The sequence below is a fragment of the Ostrinia furnacalis genome, unplaced genomic scaffold (genome assembly GCF_004193835.3).
Source record: "Ostrinia furnacalis isolate ACB-3 unplaced genomic scaffold, ASM419383v2 OfSCF2162, whole genome shotgun sequence".
Lineage (NCBI taxonomy): Eukaryota > Metazoa > Arthropoda > Insecta > Lepidoptera > Crambidae > Ostrinia > Ostrinia furnacalis.
In genome coordinates this window covers 632797-650809 of record NW_021132401.1, presented here as the reverse complement: position 1 = coordinate 650809, position 18013 = coordinate 632797, and the positions used below count along the sequence as shown (strand labels likewise).

At 38.4% G+C, this 18013-nt stretch overlaps 2 protein-coding genes and 1 long non-coding RNA gene across 3 annotated transcripts; 2 read left to right on the top strand and 1 right to left on the bottom strand.

The window, feature by feature from the left end:
• The first annotated feature begins 1440 nt into the window (after positions 1-1440).
• Positions 1441-4529, top strand: Smu1 (Smu1 spliceosomal factor). Its single transcript, XM_028307313.1, has 7 exons — positions 1441-1672; positions 1742-1808; positions 1979-2237; positions 2573-2761; positions 3130-3250; positions 3327-4104; positions 4175-4529. Exons 1-7 carry the CDS (start codon positions 1647-1649, stop codon positions 4271-4273), a joined length of 1539 nt encoding a protein of 512 aa, XP_028163114.1. The 5' UTR covers positions 1441-1646; the 3' UTR covers positions 4274-4529.
• Positions 4530-6580: 2051 nt separating this feature from the next.
• Positions 6581-6981, top strand: LOC114354795 (uncharacterized). Its single transcript, XR_003656051.1, has 2 exons — positions 6581-6716; positions 6796-6981. It is a non-coding gene; the product is annotated as an uncharacterized LOC114354795 (long non-coding RNA).
• A 7238-nt stretch (positions 6982-14219) lies between these two features.
• LOC114354798 (uridine 5'-monophosphate synthase-like) lies at positions 14220-17187 on the bottom strand. The gene is made up of 5 exons (XM_028307362.1): positions 16948-17187; positions 16392-16866; positions 15840-16309; positions 15513-15624; positions 14220-14521 (listed from the first exon to the last, which is right to left on the bottom strand). The coding sequence occupies exons 1-5, from the start codon at positions 17092-17094 to the stop codon at positions 14301-14303; spliced, it is 1425 nt and encodes a 474-aa protein (XP_028163163.1). The 5' UTR covers positions 17095-17187; the 3' UTR covers positions 14220-14300.
• Between the last annotated feature and the right edge of the window lie 826 nt (positions 17188-18013).

Sequence of the window (18013 nt, the reverse complement as noted above, 5' to 3'; positions counted from 1 at the left end):
GCCTAAGTTAATCTGCATTTGTGTTAAATTTTACTCCAAATCGTCAGTCCCTAGACGTCAGGCCCTAGCTTTAAACGGCGCTAGGGACTAAGTTACTAGTTAGGGAATGACGTTTTTAATATAGTGATAATAACAAAACAACTGCATTAAGTATATTAACTTATCTATAAATGTTAAGGTTATAAGTTTTATACTTTATTAAAAGTCATGTAGCAGTAATGTAGTATGAAAAAATTTAAAATTATAATTTCTCCTAAAATAAAGCATAAAGTGACTGGCCCTTTTAGACATAACATAATTAATAAATAAACTATAATTTACACTAATAAAGTATTCAAAAGCATCTTAAAAAAGTTTAGGACAAAATGACGTCGAAAATATACAGATTTTTATGGAATGACCCTTCATGAATCCTAAATGAATGCACTATGCATGTGTGTGAATGAAGGAAGACTCACATTAACTTACGAAGAATGAATACAAATAAAATTCTATTAAGACTTCAGGGCTTGTTTTAACCCTCTCCAAATAATACAGGCTGCCCTGCCATCTAGATTGTTGTCCTGAAGATGTGGTGGTGGCTAGATTCTAGTCTAGATGCATGTTCCAGAAAAATGCAGTTAATAAGCCGGGTCTTCAGTGCCTGATTTGCCCTATACAATCAACAAAAACATGTCATCATTCAATAGTTTTGGTAGGCAATTTTGTTATATATGTTGACGTTTTAATGTTGATTGTCCAGGGCAAAACGCGCTGGTAACCCGGCTTTAATTTATCTGCTAAAATATTCACAGAACTCCGTTGAATAAAATTTCTAAGTGAAAAGTTAATTTCAAGAACTTGACATCTAAATGTCATTATTTCGCGCCAAAACTTACTTCTCAAGTTTGATTTTCTTCAACGCTATTTCTTTGCCAGTTGAAACTTCTGTTGCTTTATAAACAACACCGTATGTCCCTTCACCAATTTTTTCTTGTGGTGTGTAGTTATCCATCGATTAACACTAATTAAACTTAAATTACAGAATTTTATCAAATCAACACACAACACATGTAAAAGGCAGTCATTTTTTGGAATTGGATTGATTCATTTCATTCATTCACTCTCTCACTGATACGCACTCATTCATTCTTGTTTTTTTCTGATTTTGACATCAATGAGCCGTGGCGCGCCTTACTGTTGTAACTTCTTNAACTTGTACTATTTTGATGATTTAAGACTCGAAATCACGTTTAAAATGGCACGACACGACATAGCCTTATTCATATTTTAATATGGTGTCCTTTGTCTGTGGCATGTGGCATAGAGGAATTAATATGATCTGTGGCACAGATATGGATTAGAGGATCTGTGGTGTCAGCCGTTTGGATCTACAAATATAAATCCAAAGCCGTAAAACTTCTATTAAAAAAAAAAAAGTGATGACAGTTGGTTGGTGACAGTGACAGTTTTGGTGTTAGTTTTTTGGTTTTTGTTGGTTAGAATCACAGAATTTATTGTTTATTGAGAGAAACTCAAGTGTGTTATGTGTTTTTTGTGTTCCTCGCAATAATTTAATAATTGTCCGCCTTTGAGAAATTCTATGCTATAAGCGTAAAGAATTTATTTTATTGCTTTTACATACATTTTCTTCGATAAGCATCAAAATGTCTATAGAAATTGAATCAGCTGAGTAAGTATATTAGCAATAAATTAATTAAATATTTGAGCAATAGATAACATTTTATTGTATTATTTTCAGCGTTATACGGCTCATTCAGCAGTATTTAAAAGAATCCAATCTTACCAAAACATTGCAGACTTTACAGGTAAACAACTGAAATATTTTAAAAATCTATCTAGTTTCGTTACTATTCTAAGTATTGGGGCATGGAAATCCATTATGATGAATTATGGAATACCTACGGAAATATTTATATTTTTTTTTTGCAAATTTCTGACTGCAAATCATTGATCGCTTTTTTAATTTTTCTTCCAGGAAGAAACAGGTGTATCTTTGAACACAGTGGACAGCGTAGACGGGTTCTGCGCGGACATCAACAACGGGCACTGGGACACGGTGCTGAAGGCCACGGCGTCGCTGAAGCTGCCCGACAAGAAGCTCATGGAGCTGTACGAGCAGGTGGTGCTGGAGCTCATCGAGCTGCGCGAGCTGGGCGCGGCGCGCTCGCTGCTGCGCCAGACGCACCCCTGCCTGCTCATGAAGCAGCACGAGCCCGACCGCTACATCCACCTGGGTGCGTACAAGTGCGAGCGAGGCTCGGCCATCATTCGATAACTGTTCAATAATTAATGTAACTAATTACTCATGAAATTGTATTTTGTATTTAATTGCAGTTAAATATTAAACCACGATAGCCGAACGGTGAAGGGGACGGACCTGCCGACTCGTGACGCGAGGAACGCGGGTTCGAATCCCGCCGCTGCTCGACTGATTTAGTATTTAGGAATTGCTAATTTTCTTAAAAAAAAATTTAAAATATAATTTAAAAAATGGCTTAAGCCATTCGATTTCGGCATCATAACAGTGACCAGTGACCCGTTAACAAGTCGGCTCTCGGCCCCCTCGCAGAGAACCTGGTGGCGCGGTCGTACTTCGACCCGCGCGAGGCGTACGGCAGCGGCGGCGGCAAGGAGCGGCGGCGCGCGGCCGTGGCGGCGGCGCTGGCGGGCGAGGTGTCCGTGGTGCCCAGCTCGCGCCTGCTGGCGCTGCTCGGGCAGGCGCTCAAGTGGCAGCAGCACCAGGGCCTGCTGCCGCCCGGTAATGCCCGCGGGCGCTCCGTTTGAGCCTTGCGCTCTGTCTATATCTCTATGTGCATGGATCGAATGGGATAAGATCTCGGAAGGCTTTATTGTTTTACGCAGGGTTGTTGATGAGTGGCCGAGGTGTAAAAAATCTATTAATCGCTCCTCTGTGTGAGTTGCAAACGGGAGAAATAATGAATGATCATTTTCAGTCGTATGTCATTATTGTTTTACCAAATAAATAAATTATTACTGTAAGGTCTCCGGGCTCATAACAGAACGGATTCGTTTGTTGCAAATGAATCACAACACATTCTGTGGCGATGTTATTTCACGTCGACCCTCTTTCGTTCGAACAATACGAGCATAATGACACTGTTTCAGGGACGACGATCGATCTGTTCCGCGGCAAGGCGGCCATCAGGGACGAGGAGGACGACCAGTGCCCGACCCAGCTGTCCAAGATGATCAAGTTCGGGCAGAAGTCTCACGTGGAGTGCGCCAGGTGGGTGCCGCGCCCGCTGCGACGCGGCCGGCGGCGTGTGCGTGCGCGTGTGCGAGTGACGCTCTCTCTGCCGCAGGTTCTCGCCGGACGGGCAGTACCTGGTGACGGGCTCGGTGGACGGGCTGGTGGAGGTGTGGAACTTCACGACGGGCAAGATCCGCAAGGACCTGCGCTACCAGGCGCACGAGGAGTACATGAGCATGGAGGAGGCCGTGCTCAGCCTGGCCTTCGCGCGCGACTCCGACACGCTGGCGGCCGGCGCCAACGACGGCGCCGTGCGCGTGTGGCGCGTCAGCTCGGGCCAGGTGCAGCGCCGTCTGCCGCGCGCGCACGCCAAGGGCGTCACGTGCCTGCAGTTCTCGCGCGACGCCGCGCAGCTGCTGTCCGCGTCCTTCGACCGCACCGTGCGCATCCACGGCCTGCGCTCCGGCAAGCTGCTCAAGGAGTTCCGCGGCCACGCGTCCTTCGTCAACGAGGCCGTGTTCACGCCCGACGGCCACGGCGTGCTCAGCGGCTCGTCCGACGGCACCGTGAAGCTGTGGTCGCTGCGCACGGGCGAGTGCGCCGCCACGCACAAGCCGCTCGGCGGCGGCGAGCCGCCCGTCAACTCGCTGCTGCTCACGCCCAAGAACCCCGAGCACTTCGTGGTGTGCAACCGCACCAACACCGTGCTCGTCATGAACATGGCGGGGCAGATCGTGCGCTCCTTCTCCAGCGGGCGGCGCGAGGCCGAGGGCGGCGCGCTCGTGGCGGCGGCGCTGAGCGCGCGCGGCCGCCTGCTGTACGCCGCCGCCGAGGACCTCGTGCTGTACGCCTTCTGTACCGCCACCGGCAAGCTGGAGCGCACCATCAACGTGAGTGGCTCGCCCGCCCCCGCCCCGCTGCTACCCCGCCCGCCCCGCTCACGCGCGCGCTTGCTTTCAGATCCACGAGAAGGCGGTCATCGGGCTGACGCACCACCCGCACCAGAACCTGCTGGCCACGTACAGCGAGGACGGGCTGCTCAAGCTGTGGAAGCCCTAGGCGGACGCGGCGCCGCGCGCGTTCGACTCGGAGCTTCCGCTTCCTTCGCGGGAGTGCCGTTTTATGATACGAAGGATTCCGTTTTTTTTTGTTAGAATTTATTTTTTCATGTTTTATGAAATAGTTTCATTTTTAAGCTTCCGAACGATTCAAAATAGCTATGTTCGGATTAGGCTCACGGTGGTACGGACTGTAGACGGACCGGTGCTCTTATCGATCTGATACGACTGAATACAGACCATAAACCGAACAATATACTGTGGTTTAAAAAAAATGGACTACAACGAGTACTTTGTGTATTATATTACTCGGAAACGGATGGTGCGGAGGGTGGAAGCGTTAGGCCCTTTTCACACGTCCCGGTTGCCGTCTAACCGGCGCCGGGTACCCGGTCGTGAAGTGTATGGGCATGCCGGATTAATTACGCCGGAACATGTGAAAGCTACATACCATGCCCATACACTTCACCACCGGATACCCGGCGCCGGTTAGCCGGCAACCGGGACGTTTAAAAAGGGCCTTACAGTCGATGTTCGTGTGACAGCTCAAACTTAGAGGCCTTGCCACACTGGCGGCGGGTAACAAGCGGGTTCAAAGTGGAGCGGCGACGCCGCGTCTCCGCCGCGGATACGCGGCGTGTTCGCTGCGTCGCCGCTCCGCTTTGAAAACCGTTTGCAATCCGCCAGTGTGGCAGCTCACTATAACTTACATAAATAGGTACTTCTGAATTTTTCTTCTGTTATAAATGTAATCATCAACTAGGATCAAACAAGTAAACATGCTAATATCGTGACAATAAATGAAATACAACTGTATCTCTGCTGTCCCCTTTGTTTAAATCTATGCTATGGTTTAAATGCTATGGTAAAAAATAATAATAAATTAGTGTAAGAGAATCGTGTTTTATTTAAAGACGACTTGAAGTAATAAAAATGTTCCTAATAAGATTTCCTGCAAATAGGCAATGATTATTATTTTTTGCTAAATCAGCGTCAATCCTACCCAAGTTCTGGTCTCTTGTTACAATTAAATGGTATTTTAATGGTACAATTGCCTATCATAATTTATACGAGTAGTATGTAACTTATACAGTGTGAGTCACGTTAAAGTGTACATATCAAAATAGATGAAACTAGACCTATTTTTATCGACAAAAAAGAGGTCAAAAATTTTTTTAGATTTTTTTTTAATTTTTTATAGAATTTTTTTTCTTGCAATTACTTATTGTAAAGAAAACGTAATAACTTTTAAACTAAGCTGTATATCCTGATAAAATAAAAACAGTAATNCAATGAAACCAATGTAAAATCTTTATTTCTTGACATAGGTATCATTAAAAATGATAAGTGTAATTACTGGTAAAACGTTTTAGGAAGAAATTACTGTAAAAAATGTGAAAAATGTTTACAATGATCCAATGTCGGAAATCACGAAATAAACACTTACGCGTGGAATCTTATGTCACTTCCAGGACACCACGTACTACCGCAACCACGCACTACGAAATTTTGCACCAATTCTTGTGATAAAACAATGATTATTTCCTGTAAACAATCTCAAACGAAATTAACTGCTTAATAAACAAAATAGTAAACAACCGCCATGATGGGCCGGATTGGGCCGATGTTGCCACATGGTACCGATTACCCAGGAATTGGGATTGTAATTCCCTGATTCGCCAACACATTAAGCCTAAATGGCCGACAATTTTGTGATTTTTTATTTAACTAGGTAATCTTAGTTACAAATATTAATTATTTATTTGTTTAACTTCTGATTTGGTTAGTGAATCGGCTATTTCGAAGAATTTACAAGGAGATTTAAATCAGAAGATAGCAATACTACAGTTCACACCAAAAAGAGAGGTAGGGCCGCAGAGAGCGATATAGACATAAGTAGGTATTTGACTCAAGTTTTTGTTCCAACTCTGCCCTCCATTTTTATCTTTAGCTTCATGCTTCTTACCCATAAAGTTAATATTCCTTCGTTCTTACCACAGCACAGATAAGGATAGCTAAACGCGCGCAAACGCGGTCATAATAAATCTATCAAATTCCCTCAGATTAAGGAAAAAACACCGGTTAATGTTAAAATTACGGTTAAAGTGAAAAGGTGCAACTGGGCTTAAGTAATCTCTAAAAAATACTGACGCTGATTTATAGAAATCTAATCCCAAAATCAAAATGTATGCAGATTTTTGTTTTCACTGTATTTCAGATATTTCTTTATTATTCGGCATGTGACGATGCACAGCATCTGGTGAGAGAGATGCGTCTACTTCCGGTGTAGTTTTTTACCATTTTATACCTTAAATGACGTCATTTCCGCAATTATTTAATAGGAATTGATTTGACTTGCTTCCGTTTGCCGCCATTTTAGTCACCTGGAGGCGAGCTTGCTCGGAGTTCTTCATAGCGTCTTTAACTTCCAAACTAGCAACATCGTAAACAGAAACTCTGCTCAGATTTTTACTGAAATAATTTATTTCTCAACGTTCTTATACTAAGTTTAAATTTAAAAAGTGCAATTGACCGCGCGTGTGTGACCGCGAACGACATGTACGTGATGGTGGTTGGCGCCAAAGGGGACGAGTGTCTTCCGGACGACGAGCAGGTGGACCCAGAGCGTCGGATACCGGAGAAACTCGGACCCCGGCGAGATTCAAAACGGATGAAACGAGGTACGTGGGATTCTGATAGCTTTAACACTCTTTTCGATCAAATGAGCATTCTCGCGAATCTCTATAAATAGATTGAATAACGTACCCACAACCATCTTATACAATTTTAACGGCGGCCTNTAACAACAAAACTGAAAATGGCTCTAGATTTGTAATTTTGATAAAGACAAGTTAGATTTCAAATAAAAACAAAAGATTTCGAAGTAAAATAAGCATTTTAGTTAAAATTAAAATTGTCTCTACCTGTAGCGGAGAATAATGTTGTGGCAGGCCTTTGTTCAAACGATCATAGCAAATGTTGTGATAGGGATAGAGACATGCGATTTTTGGTTTTACAAAGATAATACGGTTGAGAACAATAAAAAATAATAAAAACCACCGGTTATAGGGGCATTTTTTGGAGAAATTTATCAAATAACAAAAAAAACACGAATTTTAAAGCAGATTTTTTTCAAAAAGTATCATTTTTTATTATTTGTTGGCCTTTTTTGTGTATTTTATGTATTTTTTTAGTATCGCCTGTTATTTAGCATTATTACTGTTTTTATTTTATCAGGATCTACCGCTTAGTTTAAAAGTTATTACGTTTTCTTTACAATAAGTAATTGGAAGAAAAAAAATTCTATAAAAAATTAAAAAAAAATCTCAAAAATTTTTTGACCTCTTTTTTGTCGATAAAAATAGGTCTAGTTTCATCTATTTTCATATGTACACTTTAACGTGACTCACACTGTATTGTATTTACTTTACATTCAAAACTCAAAACCGGTCAAAAGTTCAAAACCACTTTTGAGTACCAAAGTCAGTAAAGCACGAGATTTAATCGTTTATGTACTTCAAAATTATAGAATCATTGCGTAGGTACTTACAGTATTATTTATGGACCTAAGTATTTGAGTTTTTTTAATAATGATAAATTTATTCAACAAAACAAAATTAGCACAAACAAATTGCAGAACTTATAAGCACTTACAAGTAACATAAATAAATTATTCAATGCTAAATTTGTATTATAATGGTTCTGATTCTAATAGAATTTCTACCCTAGGCTGGTCGCGCCGACGGTCTCACAGAATGGGAAGACAATAAATAATATGGGGGTAGAATTAGATGATACTACCCACCACCTTACGCATGACTTGCTTGACGTGCCAGTCAGCTTGTGACCGCGGGCACGGCCGGAGCAACCCGTCAGGCAAATACTTAGAGGTAGGCGTATCGCGTTAAAATCTGTTTAAATTCATTTTAATAATTGACGTTAATTGTGATTTTTATAGAAGTAGAGTGAATTAAGTGTTGTTTTCTGGTGTCGTCAGTCTTGCTTGCAGATTCCATGTGATAGGTATCTTAGCATCGATAATATGAATAGATTTTACTTAATTCTTTGCAAAGAATTAAATAGGCACCCAGACTTTACTGTTCTTTGAGAGCCAGATAAAATCACAGATACATAGCGATAATCATACAGAAAACACCAATTCTGTGTAATGTGTTCACAATTTATAGAATTTAGTTTATTTAGTACTGATAATAGCATTATAAGGGTCATTCCATAAAAATCTGTATATTTTCGACGTCATTTTGTCCGTAACTTTTTTAAGATGCTTTTGAATACTTTATTAGTGTAAATTATAGGTTATTAATTAATTATGTTATGTCTAAAAGGGCCAGTCATTTTATGCTTTATTTTAGGAGAAATTATAATTTTCAATTTTTTCATACTACATTACTCCTATATGACTTCTAATAAAGTATAAAACTTATAACCTTAACATTTACAGAGAAGTTAATATACATAATGTAGTTGTTTTGTTATTATTACTATATAAAAAATATCATTCCCTAACTAGTAATTTAGTCCCAAGTGCCGTTTAAAGCTAGGGCCTGACGCTCTAGGGACTGATGATTTGGAGTAAAACTTAACACAAATGCAGATTAACTTTATATTATAAGATGCTTAATACGATGTGCCGAAAATAGCCAAAAAACCACACGTAAATACTATTAAATTATATACAATTTCCTATTGTAATCAATAAAGCTACTCAACTAGGGACTGACGAAGTGACTGGATTAACACATGTTTCCCCAACAACTGGCACGTTTACACTAATTCAAAAAACGGCTACCGCAAAGCCAGTATGGTCTGAGGATAACTTCGTATCGTACTTTAAACTCAACTAAATGTCATGCACTCTAAATACATATTAAAGCGCAAAATTATAAAAATCAGTGCGTTGCGAGGGAATGACGCTAAAAGCTGTAGACTCTTTTTCAACTAAAGAAAATCAAATTATTGTTTATTGAAACAGCAAAATATTAATAGAATTTGATGTAATATACATTTAAATAGATTATTCGTTAATTAAAACAAAGGATAAAGTTGATGTTTTTATAAATGTGGGTCCCAAAACACAAACTTTTGGAGTACGGACATGCCTAGGGAATGACGTTTTGGGTGGTTCAAAAGTAATTGAAGATGTTTTAAAAATAGTTTCAAAAAATATAAATGGGTGATGAATAAAGCACATTGCGAGCTGTTATTTAACAATTTTGGAATAAAATATTAACAAATATTTCATGTGAAATGTGGCGCGGACTAAGAGTTGACATAATTTTTGTGGAATGACCCATAAAATGTAAATCACGCAAGAAATTATCAAAGCGAGCGTGTGACGGTGCTTGTTGAAATACTTAGTAACATTCGTGGGGGTAGAATTAGATGAATCTACCCCACACGGACGATCAATCCCCTACTCGACGCTCCAGTCCCTGACTACGGCCAGTGCAACCCGGGTGAAACGTCAGGCGAATAAAATAGGTAATATTTAGTTATTGCTAATTGCGTATACCATTTAATTCTATAGTAATTTATTTAAATAATGCAACTTGGATGCATGTAAAAGTAATTAATCTAGTCTGCACGTATGTTCTCGCGTTTCAAATTGTGAAACTGTGTGCTGCGTCCTACCGTCTTTTAAAATAGTACCCATTTGTATCTTGACCCATATCAGATACGCCATATTACATGTTTCAAATCTATTTAGATACATACATACACACAGTGTTACACTTCATTTCATTTAAAAACTGCATTATAAAATAAAAATCCTTGATAATTTGCAACTTGGCAATGAATATAATCATTAATTAATAAATTAATTTATAGTTTACACATTTATGAACATTGTATTTATAACACATTTTGCAATCAGTGTACCGGTCAAATTACCTGCGAGACCCAGCACCTGGCTGGGGCTGGAATGCGACTCTTTTTGCACTCGCCCGCACGTGCCCGCACAGCTCTCCGCGTTGGCCCCGTAATGCAGTGACATTACACTGGTGTGGGCGGATTGAGTTGTCGCTGCGCAGAGGAGACATGACAAGGTTTTGTTTTTGAGGTAAGCTTATAAATCCATACTTTATTGTCCATAATATTGTTTTTTCAAGACGCAAAACAGATTACAATAAATTGAGATTTCATAGGAAAATTAAGATTGAGAATTAATTTGTCAGCAAATCCTGATGGGTAATGACGTCACGTGAACACATCACAGGCTTGTTGCAGAAATATTTACATGCCCAGTTAAACAGGTCGATAGCCCACTTAATAAAATCATCAGTTTGTATGTAGGCAAATATGTGATCGATCATCCATTTTGTGATATCTTACCAATATTATAAATGCGAAAGTTTGTATGGATGTCTGGATATTTGTTACTCTTTCACGCAAAAACTACTAAACGGATTTTGATGAAGCTTTACAGTATTAGTGTTTATAACCCAGAATAATATATAGGCTATAATTTATGACGATCTATGACAAACTAAATTTCACGCGGGTGAAGCCGCGGGTAAAAGCTAGTTTATAATAATTTCATTTGTGTGTTAATGAATTAAGTAAGGTACTTAACCGTTACCTAATCTGATTTTTGGTGGTTAACATAATATAAGCTTTTTTATGTAATTATTATTTCTCCTTCTTTCAGAGCAGAGGCGGCGCTGCGGCTGCGGGTTCTTGCGGGTTCTCGCGGGCTCGCGCCGGGGCGCAGCAGCCGGGCAGCCGGGCGCTGGCGTGCACGTTACACTTCAATAAGTAAGTAGGTACGCCTGCAAAAATATAACTATGCATCTGACGTGTGCCTTACACCGCGCCTCTTTTCTTTGTGAAGTTTTTTGGTTGGTCATTCGTATTATTAGATGATTAACAACAAATTATAAAATGAGACGTTTTACGTATCTTCGTACCATTAAAAAGAACTATTTTTTTTTTGTAAAAATAAACTCATTCATATTAAGTCAGTGATTGGATTTGATTTTTTCGTCATCGCAAGCGATAATAATTATTGTAAATCAGTCGATCAACGGAATGTGAAGCGCCATATTTAGCATTTTTGTTTAATTTTCTAAAAGTTTGGATATATGTGACAATGTTGAATTGTTAATTAAGTTTACTGTTCGTAAACGTGCAATCAATAGGCAAGTCAAACAAAATTTTAAATAATATAATAACCGTACGTCGCCATAAGAAGAAATAGATAAAGTAAATAAGGTAATAATATTTTTCCAATAATTAGGTAATAAAAGTATTTTTTCGTTTAATTTCAGGTTCGAGGGGCAGCCACCGGAAGGAGCCAGGCAGCCGCGGCGGATATTCATGCGGATTTCACCAAAAACATGAAGGGATAGGATTTTGACCGGTAAGTAGGGTAGATGTCTATGACGTTATTAGAAGTGTCTGCTGGACTTGACATTTGGTGGTATTAACGTAGAATACTGACGTTGCAGGTGCGCGGGCGGCGCGCGGCGGAGAGCGAGGCTGGGGAGCGGCGCCACACTCGGCAGGTAACGTTCTCTGCTGGTAATTATAATTTTCTTAAACTTCCACCGTTACTTGCACTTGGGTTATTAATAAACCGAGAACACTGGGGAGCTGATTAGATGTCCTATCCATCACATTGACAGGGGGGCGCCACCATCGTTTAACTAGTTTCGAACATGACAAAAATCGAAACCAGCTATCCCCGATTGACGGTGGCGCCCCCCCTTTCAATGTCACTGGTGGGATGCGCTGGACGGTTCAGTGTAGATCAGCTCTTAACTTAGGATTGATTTACAACCATAGATTAATAAAGCCTAGATAGTAAGCGTACAAAAAATGAGACAACTTTTAGTGGAAACTTTCTAAGTTTACAACGTAATATTATTTTTATTTCAAAAAAAGATGAAAGACCCTGTCTCAACCTGCCCTGGAAAATAAAGTTATTTTTAAAAGTTGTTTTCTCAGTTCCAGCAAGCGGAACACCGTCCGACCACATCCGAGCGTCCGACGAGCGCGACCCGAGCACCGCGACCGAGGCCGGAGGCTGCAGTGCGGCTACGCTTATCGTGTTGCAGGTTAGTACCTGACTGAGTATTTGTTTATTTAAGGGGAGCTGATAAACAATACTCTAAAAAAGTACATTATTAGCGGACTATAAATAATGCTCAGTGTCGAATGAATGTTAATATTCACTTTGGAATATGTACAATTTCCGAGATAATTTTTTTGATCGATGCGGAATAGCTGCCTGGTCCCATAAAAATGAAATTCAATTTGGTTATGTAGTTTTTTTTATGAGCAAAAATGCTAACTTGAACGACGAAATTTTCACGACATTTTTATTTATGTACTGTACTTAAAGATTTATGATCCGATTTGAGTGATTATTCTTTCGTTCAATAGGAGATATTTGCTGTTAAGCTTATTTTAGTTTGACTTAGTTTTTTGAATTCTATTAGTGTGAGAATCTATGACAGCCTAATTATTAAGTTATTATACCCACTCGTAGTATTCTAGGAATATTATAGCTATTTTTTTTCCTATATAAAACTTTCTTAGCATGATTATAAAACTAAATTAGATCTAAGAGAAATTGTTGACGATAGTTATTATTTACCCGATCATTGACAAAAAACGAATTAAAAAGATTTCCTCTACAAATTAAAGTCGAGGTCCAGTGACAAACGATAACCGCCGCGTGCGCTGCAGCGCGGGGGAGGGGCGCGGGGGGGCGCGGGGGGCTGCAGCACTGTACTACACTGCTATATTTTTCGTAGACGCTCGCACGTGCTGCGCACGCGCTCGCGCCAGANTGTACCATCCTAGACTGCATCTCACTTAACACCAGGTGCGATTGCGGTCAAATACCTGCCTTGGATAGCATAAAAAAAAAAAAAAAACATAGTTAACAACTAAGTTAGTTTCGTATAGGTATACAGGGTGGAAACGTTAAGTGATCTCACTCGATTATTACTAAACTATACAAGATATCGAAAAACTGATTACTGATTCTGAAAGTGCTTCACAAGCTCTTTCAAACGGTACCAATAATAGGTTACAGAATAAACTGGATCTATCCGAAAATTCAATGTTTCCAGCTTCCATACATTGAATAAAACGACATAATATTAAAAACTGTACAAGATATTCAAAAACTGGTTATTGATCCTGAAAGTGCTTCATGAGCTCTATCCAACGGTACCAATAATAGGTTACAAAATAAACTGAATCCATCCGAAAATTCAATGTTTCCAGCTTCCATACATGTAGTATAGCCACAGTCGCCAGCACTCATGTCTTGATACTATTATAGCAAGTAAAGCCTAAAACCAATACTTTCAAAGAATAATTTTAAATAAGAATGCAATTTACGAGTTCATTTCGAGTGTTTATTATTTCATAAAAAAAACTTAATAGTACTTTTAATATTGTTTGGCTGGCAATGCTGGCATACATTTAATATGGAGGCTGGAAACATGTAATTTTTGGATAGATCTGTAACCTTTTATTGGTACCGTTGGATAGAGCTAGTGAAGCACTTTCAGGATCAGTAATCAGCTTTTCGATATCTTGTATTGTTTAGAAATAATCTAATGAGATCACTTATCGATTCCACCCTGTAGAATTGGTATAAGATTTTTTTTTATAAAATATCAAGTAAACATTTAACAAAATATGTATCTGTTAAGTAATTCTTTTGTTTTTTGTACAAAATGCTTGCCTTAATTAATAATTAGGAATGTAATGGGGTCATATTTCATAATTATTTTTTATCACAGATATCATTATTTTAAATAGTAGTATGTTAACCAAACAAGAGATAAAACTGAAAGATAACTTCTGATAAATCTTCATAGTAGTAGGCACTCACAGTTTTCTTAAAGAGCAAGTATAGTAAACTGAACTTTCAATAAAAATAAAATGTTTCCTGAGGAGCTAATTAATGAGGCAAAATGTCCATTCATAATTTTTTGCTAAAGACAATGCTGTCTTGTACTTCTTAAATCATTTAAAATACTCTTTCATTATTCCATTTTTCCAGACACTCTCTTGAGGTAGTTTTTCCATAGAGCCTCTTTGTAGACCAGTGCCTCAGCAGCGGGGTTCTTTGCAGACAGAATGCCTCGGCCCACAACCACGACGTCTGCGCCTTTCTCCAGCATTACCTTCTCTGGAGTGTTGTACACCTGGCCCAGATCGTCTTTGGTGCTTTCCAGCTGCACTCCTGGAGTCAATTGTATTAGACCTGGAATGTGAGAAGAGGCTTGATACAATAACTGTTTGCTTAAAAAAAATTGGTTAAACTTTAGCTACTGAGGTGGATTTAATTTCACGTAAACACTGACGTGGGGGCCTGAGGCCCGTACATATGTGTGCTTATTTTTAGGGTTTTATGCTTAATAATTATTAATAGTGGTTATATTTAAATACAATAAAACGATTTTTAGGTAAATTATTTATTATTTCAATATTTACTTATTATTTCAATATTTAGAAAACATGTAGCATTTTTGGCAAAAATTTCATGAAATCATGATTCACAGTTATCATGAAAAATATTCATAAATTGAACAAATCAACTTAGAATCTTAATTTTCAGTAGTCTTTTTAGCTAATGATATATCAGTAATCCTAATATGAAATAGGGGGAAAAAAATTACACACATCAAATAGTGCGAATTAAACACAGTCTGGATAAACTTGCTTTGCTCAGTGAAGGAAGGCATACATGTTTTTAAAATGTAGATTTCATTTGAATCTTCAAAATACATGTATGCCACTTGGTTTCATCGTTTAAATCTTGATAGACAGGTACAGGCTTATCATTTCCAAGCATAATGTGCCAAAAACTACTGTTCTTCTATTTTTCGTTAAATGCTGGTTATTTTTACTTCCGAGATACCGCTTTCTCTCGGACGACGTACTGTGGGCTCCATATTATAGATTTTTTCAAATTATTTCAAGAAAAGACAACTAAATGAAAACTATAGACAAAAAAAGTTAGGCCAATACTAAGGTGGGGGCCTGAGAGGCCCACAAGAAACTTTAAAAAATTTACCTACTGAAATTGCGCGTGCAATCACGTGCACCGTTATTGACAGCCTCGGCGCAATGAAACTCGAAGGTACTAAAAGATTCGGGTGTGTCATGCACGTGGGAGAGGAGAAATTCAACAATTTGACTTTTTTTAAATAGTTTTTTCATTAATACTGACAAATAAAATATTTTGAACTTACCTGGTTGATTGAAAGTATTTTTGTTCTGACAAACAAATCCACAAATCAAATTCAGATAATTTGAAGCCATACTGACTGTTTTCTCTGTGTACTCTGGTGTGATAAGATTTCCCTGTAATGAGAATTGTTTAATGTAAGTATTAGTTTTTACTTGACTTTCTGTTAAAAAAATTACATTACATTTTAAAAGTTATATTATAACATTGCAAAAACAGATCTTATTGCCTAATGGCAATCTTATTGCCTAATGTTAATGCATTGTATGAAACAAATCAAAATATGCTGATTGGAGTAAATTGAATAATTATGGTTCAATTGAAACCTTACCTCACTACTCATCTCTGCCAATAAAAATACTCCTTGGCTAACACCGTTGGTTGCCCCATTGATGGCTTTAAGAATTCCCTCTCCAGGCAAAGAATGTGCGGTTATACAATCAGCCCACTCTGAAACTTTATGCAATCCTTTTGCATACTGCAAAGATACAGTATTTCCAATATCTGCGTACTTTCTATCTTCCAATATAAGAAAGTTGAATCTTTTTGCCAAACTTTTAAGACTGGTTATGAAGTCCGTACTGAAGTCTTCAATAATATCAGCATGTGTCTTCACTAAACACACATGTTCACCAACTTTTTCCAACAAATCCAATATACTTGTGGTTGTAGTTAAGTCAACAGACACACAAAGATTGGTTTTCTTTGTTGCCATAACATCAAACAGCTGCTTAGCAATTTCATTGGTTGCTAATTCTGCCCTTTTCTCAAATGTGAGGTGTGTGCGGTCTTTAGGTTTCTCTGTAAAAATGTTAAGATAACAATGTCATTACTTTACAATAAATAATGCAAATAATTATGAATAGAAAAAATAATGAAGTACCTGAAGTTGGTGCTTTTGTATTTTGAAGATAATCTTGAACCTTAAGAGCCATATCCTTGTCAATCTTTTTATTCTTCAGCAATATATTAATTAAATTTGTCATTGTGAACAATGATTTTACAGATACGTCATTTGCAGCAAGGTTCTCCCGTCCACCTTGTTCTCGGTCCAGGATGATAATAGCTTCTTGGGCTACCAAGCCTTCTCTACGAAGGTCTTTTACAGTTTCCAGCACGCTGGAGCCTGATGTCACTACATCTTCAATAATGAGGCACTTCTGGCCCGCTTTGTAATGACCTTCAATCATTTTCTTTGTACCATAAGCTTTGGCCTCCTTACGCCTCATCAGCATAGGTATCTTGGCCTCTACACTCAGCAATGTGGCTATCGGCAAAGCTGTGTAAGGTACACCACACAAATGATCACATTTACTGCCTTCTAGGGCATGATCTTGTATGAGGCGAGATATTATTTGCTGGAATAAACAATACAGCAATTATCACTTCTGGACATTTAACTCTATGTTAATAATTTAAAATTAATCAAAACAACATACCATCACATCAGGATAACTAACTATAACCCTCAAATCAAAATAAACCGGTGTAGTTAATCCACTTTTAGTCGTGAATTCGCCAAACTTTATGGCATTTATTTCAAAAAGCTGTACAGCCAAGGACTCAAGTTTTAATTCTTCACTCATTATGTAAGTTTATTTTAGAACAAACTACGAATTTTTAAATAAAAACAAAACCCACGCGAGACGAGCGAAGAAAATGAATGAATGAATGATGACAAATGTCAGATGACATGACACGAACGAATGGAGCGAATGTTGAATTCGGTGGTTGAATTAAAAATTACATTGATATCATGAAGCTAAAGATAAAAATGGAGGCCAGACTTAGAATACCTACTTGAAGCACAACCTATGTATCACTATCTCGCTCTCTGTGGGCAGGCTCTCTCTTTCTAAGTAGGGTAACCTTTTATTTATTTTTCTCAGGACGACAAAGACTGATTTACGTTTAAACAGTGTGTCTTGATAAAGTGCACTTAATATGATTATGAAAAAAGGTTTTCGATGTTTTTGTTTTAAGATGAATTACAACATTAAGAAAGTGTAAAGGCATCGAAAACTGTGGATATTTGATAGAAAACAGATTTTAATTTGGCAGTTGACAGACGGATTTGGATATGGATTGATTACAGTAAACGGCCGTAGAAAACATTATGCAAAATTAGATAAGTAAGGTCCCACAGAAAGTCCCAGATATATCCTCAATATGGTCATACTACTTCAAAATGTCTTATAGAAACAAAAATTTTAAATTTGCTCAAAGTCAATGAAACTCAATGTAAAATCTTCTTTTTCTTGACATATGTAACATTTAATAATAAGTTTAAATACTGGTAAAACGTTTTAGGAAGTAATTACTGTGAAAATACAAAGAAATATGTTAACAATGATCCACTGTCAGAAATCACGAAATAAACACTTACGCGTGGAATTTTATATCACTTCCAGGACAACACGAACTACCGCAACCACGCACTATACAATTTTGCACCATTTCTTCAGACAAAACAATGATAAGGTCCCTTGAAAAATCTCAAACGAA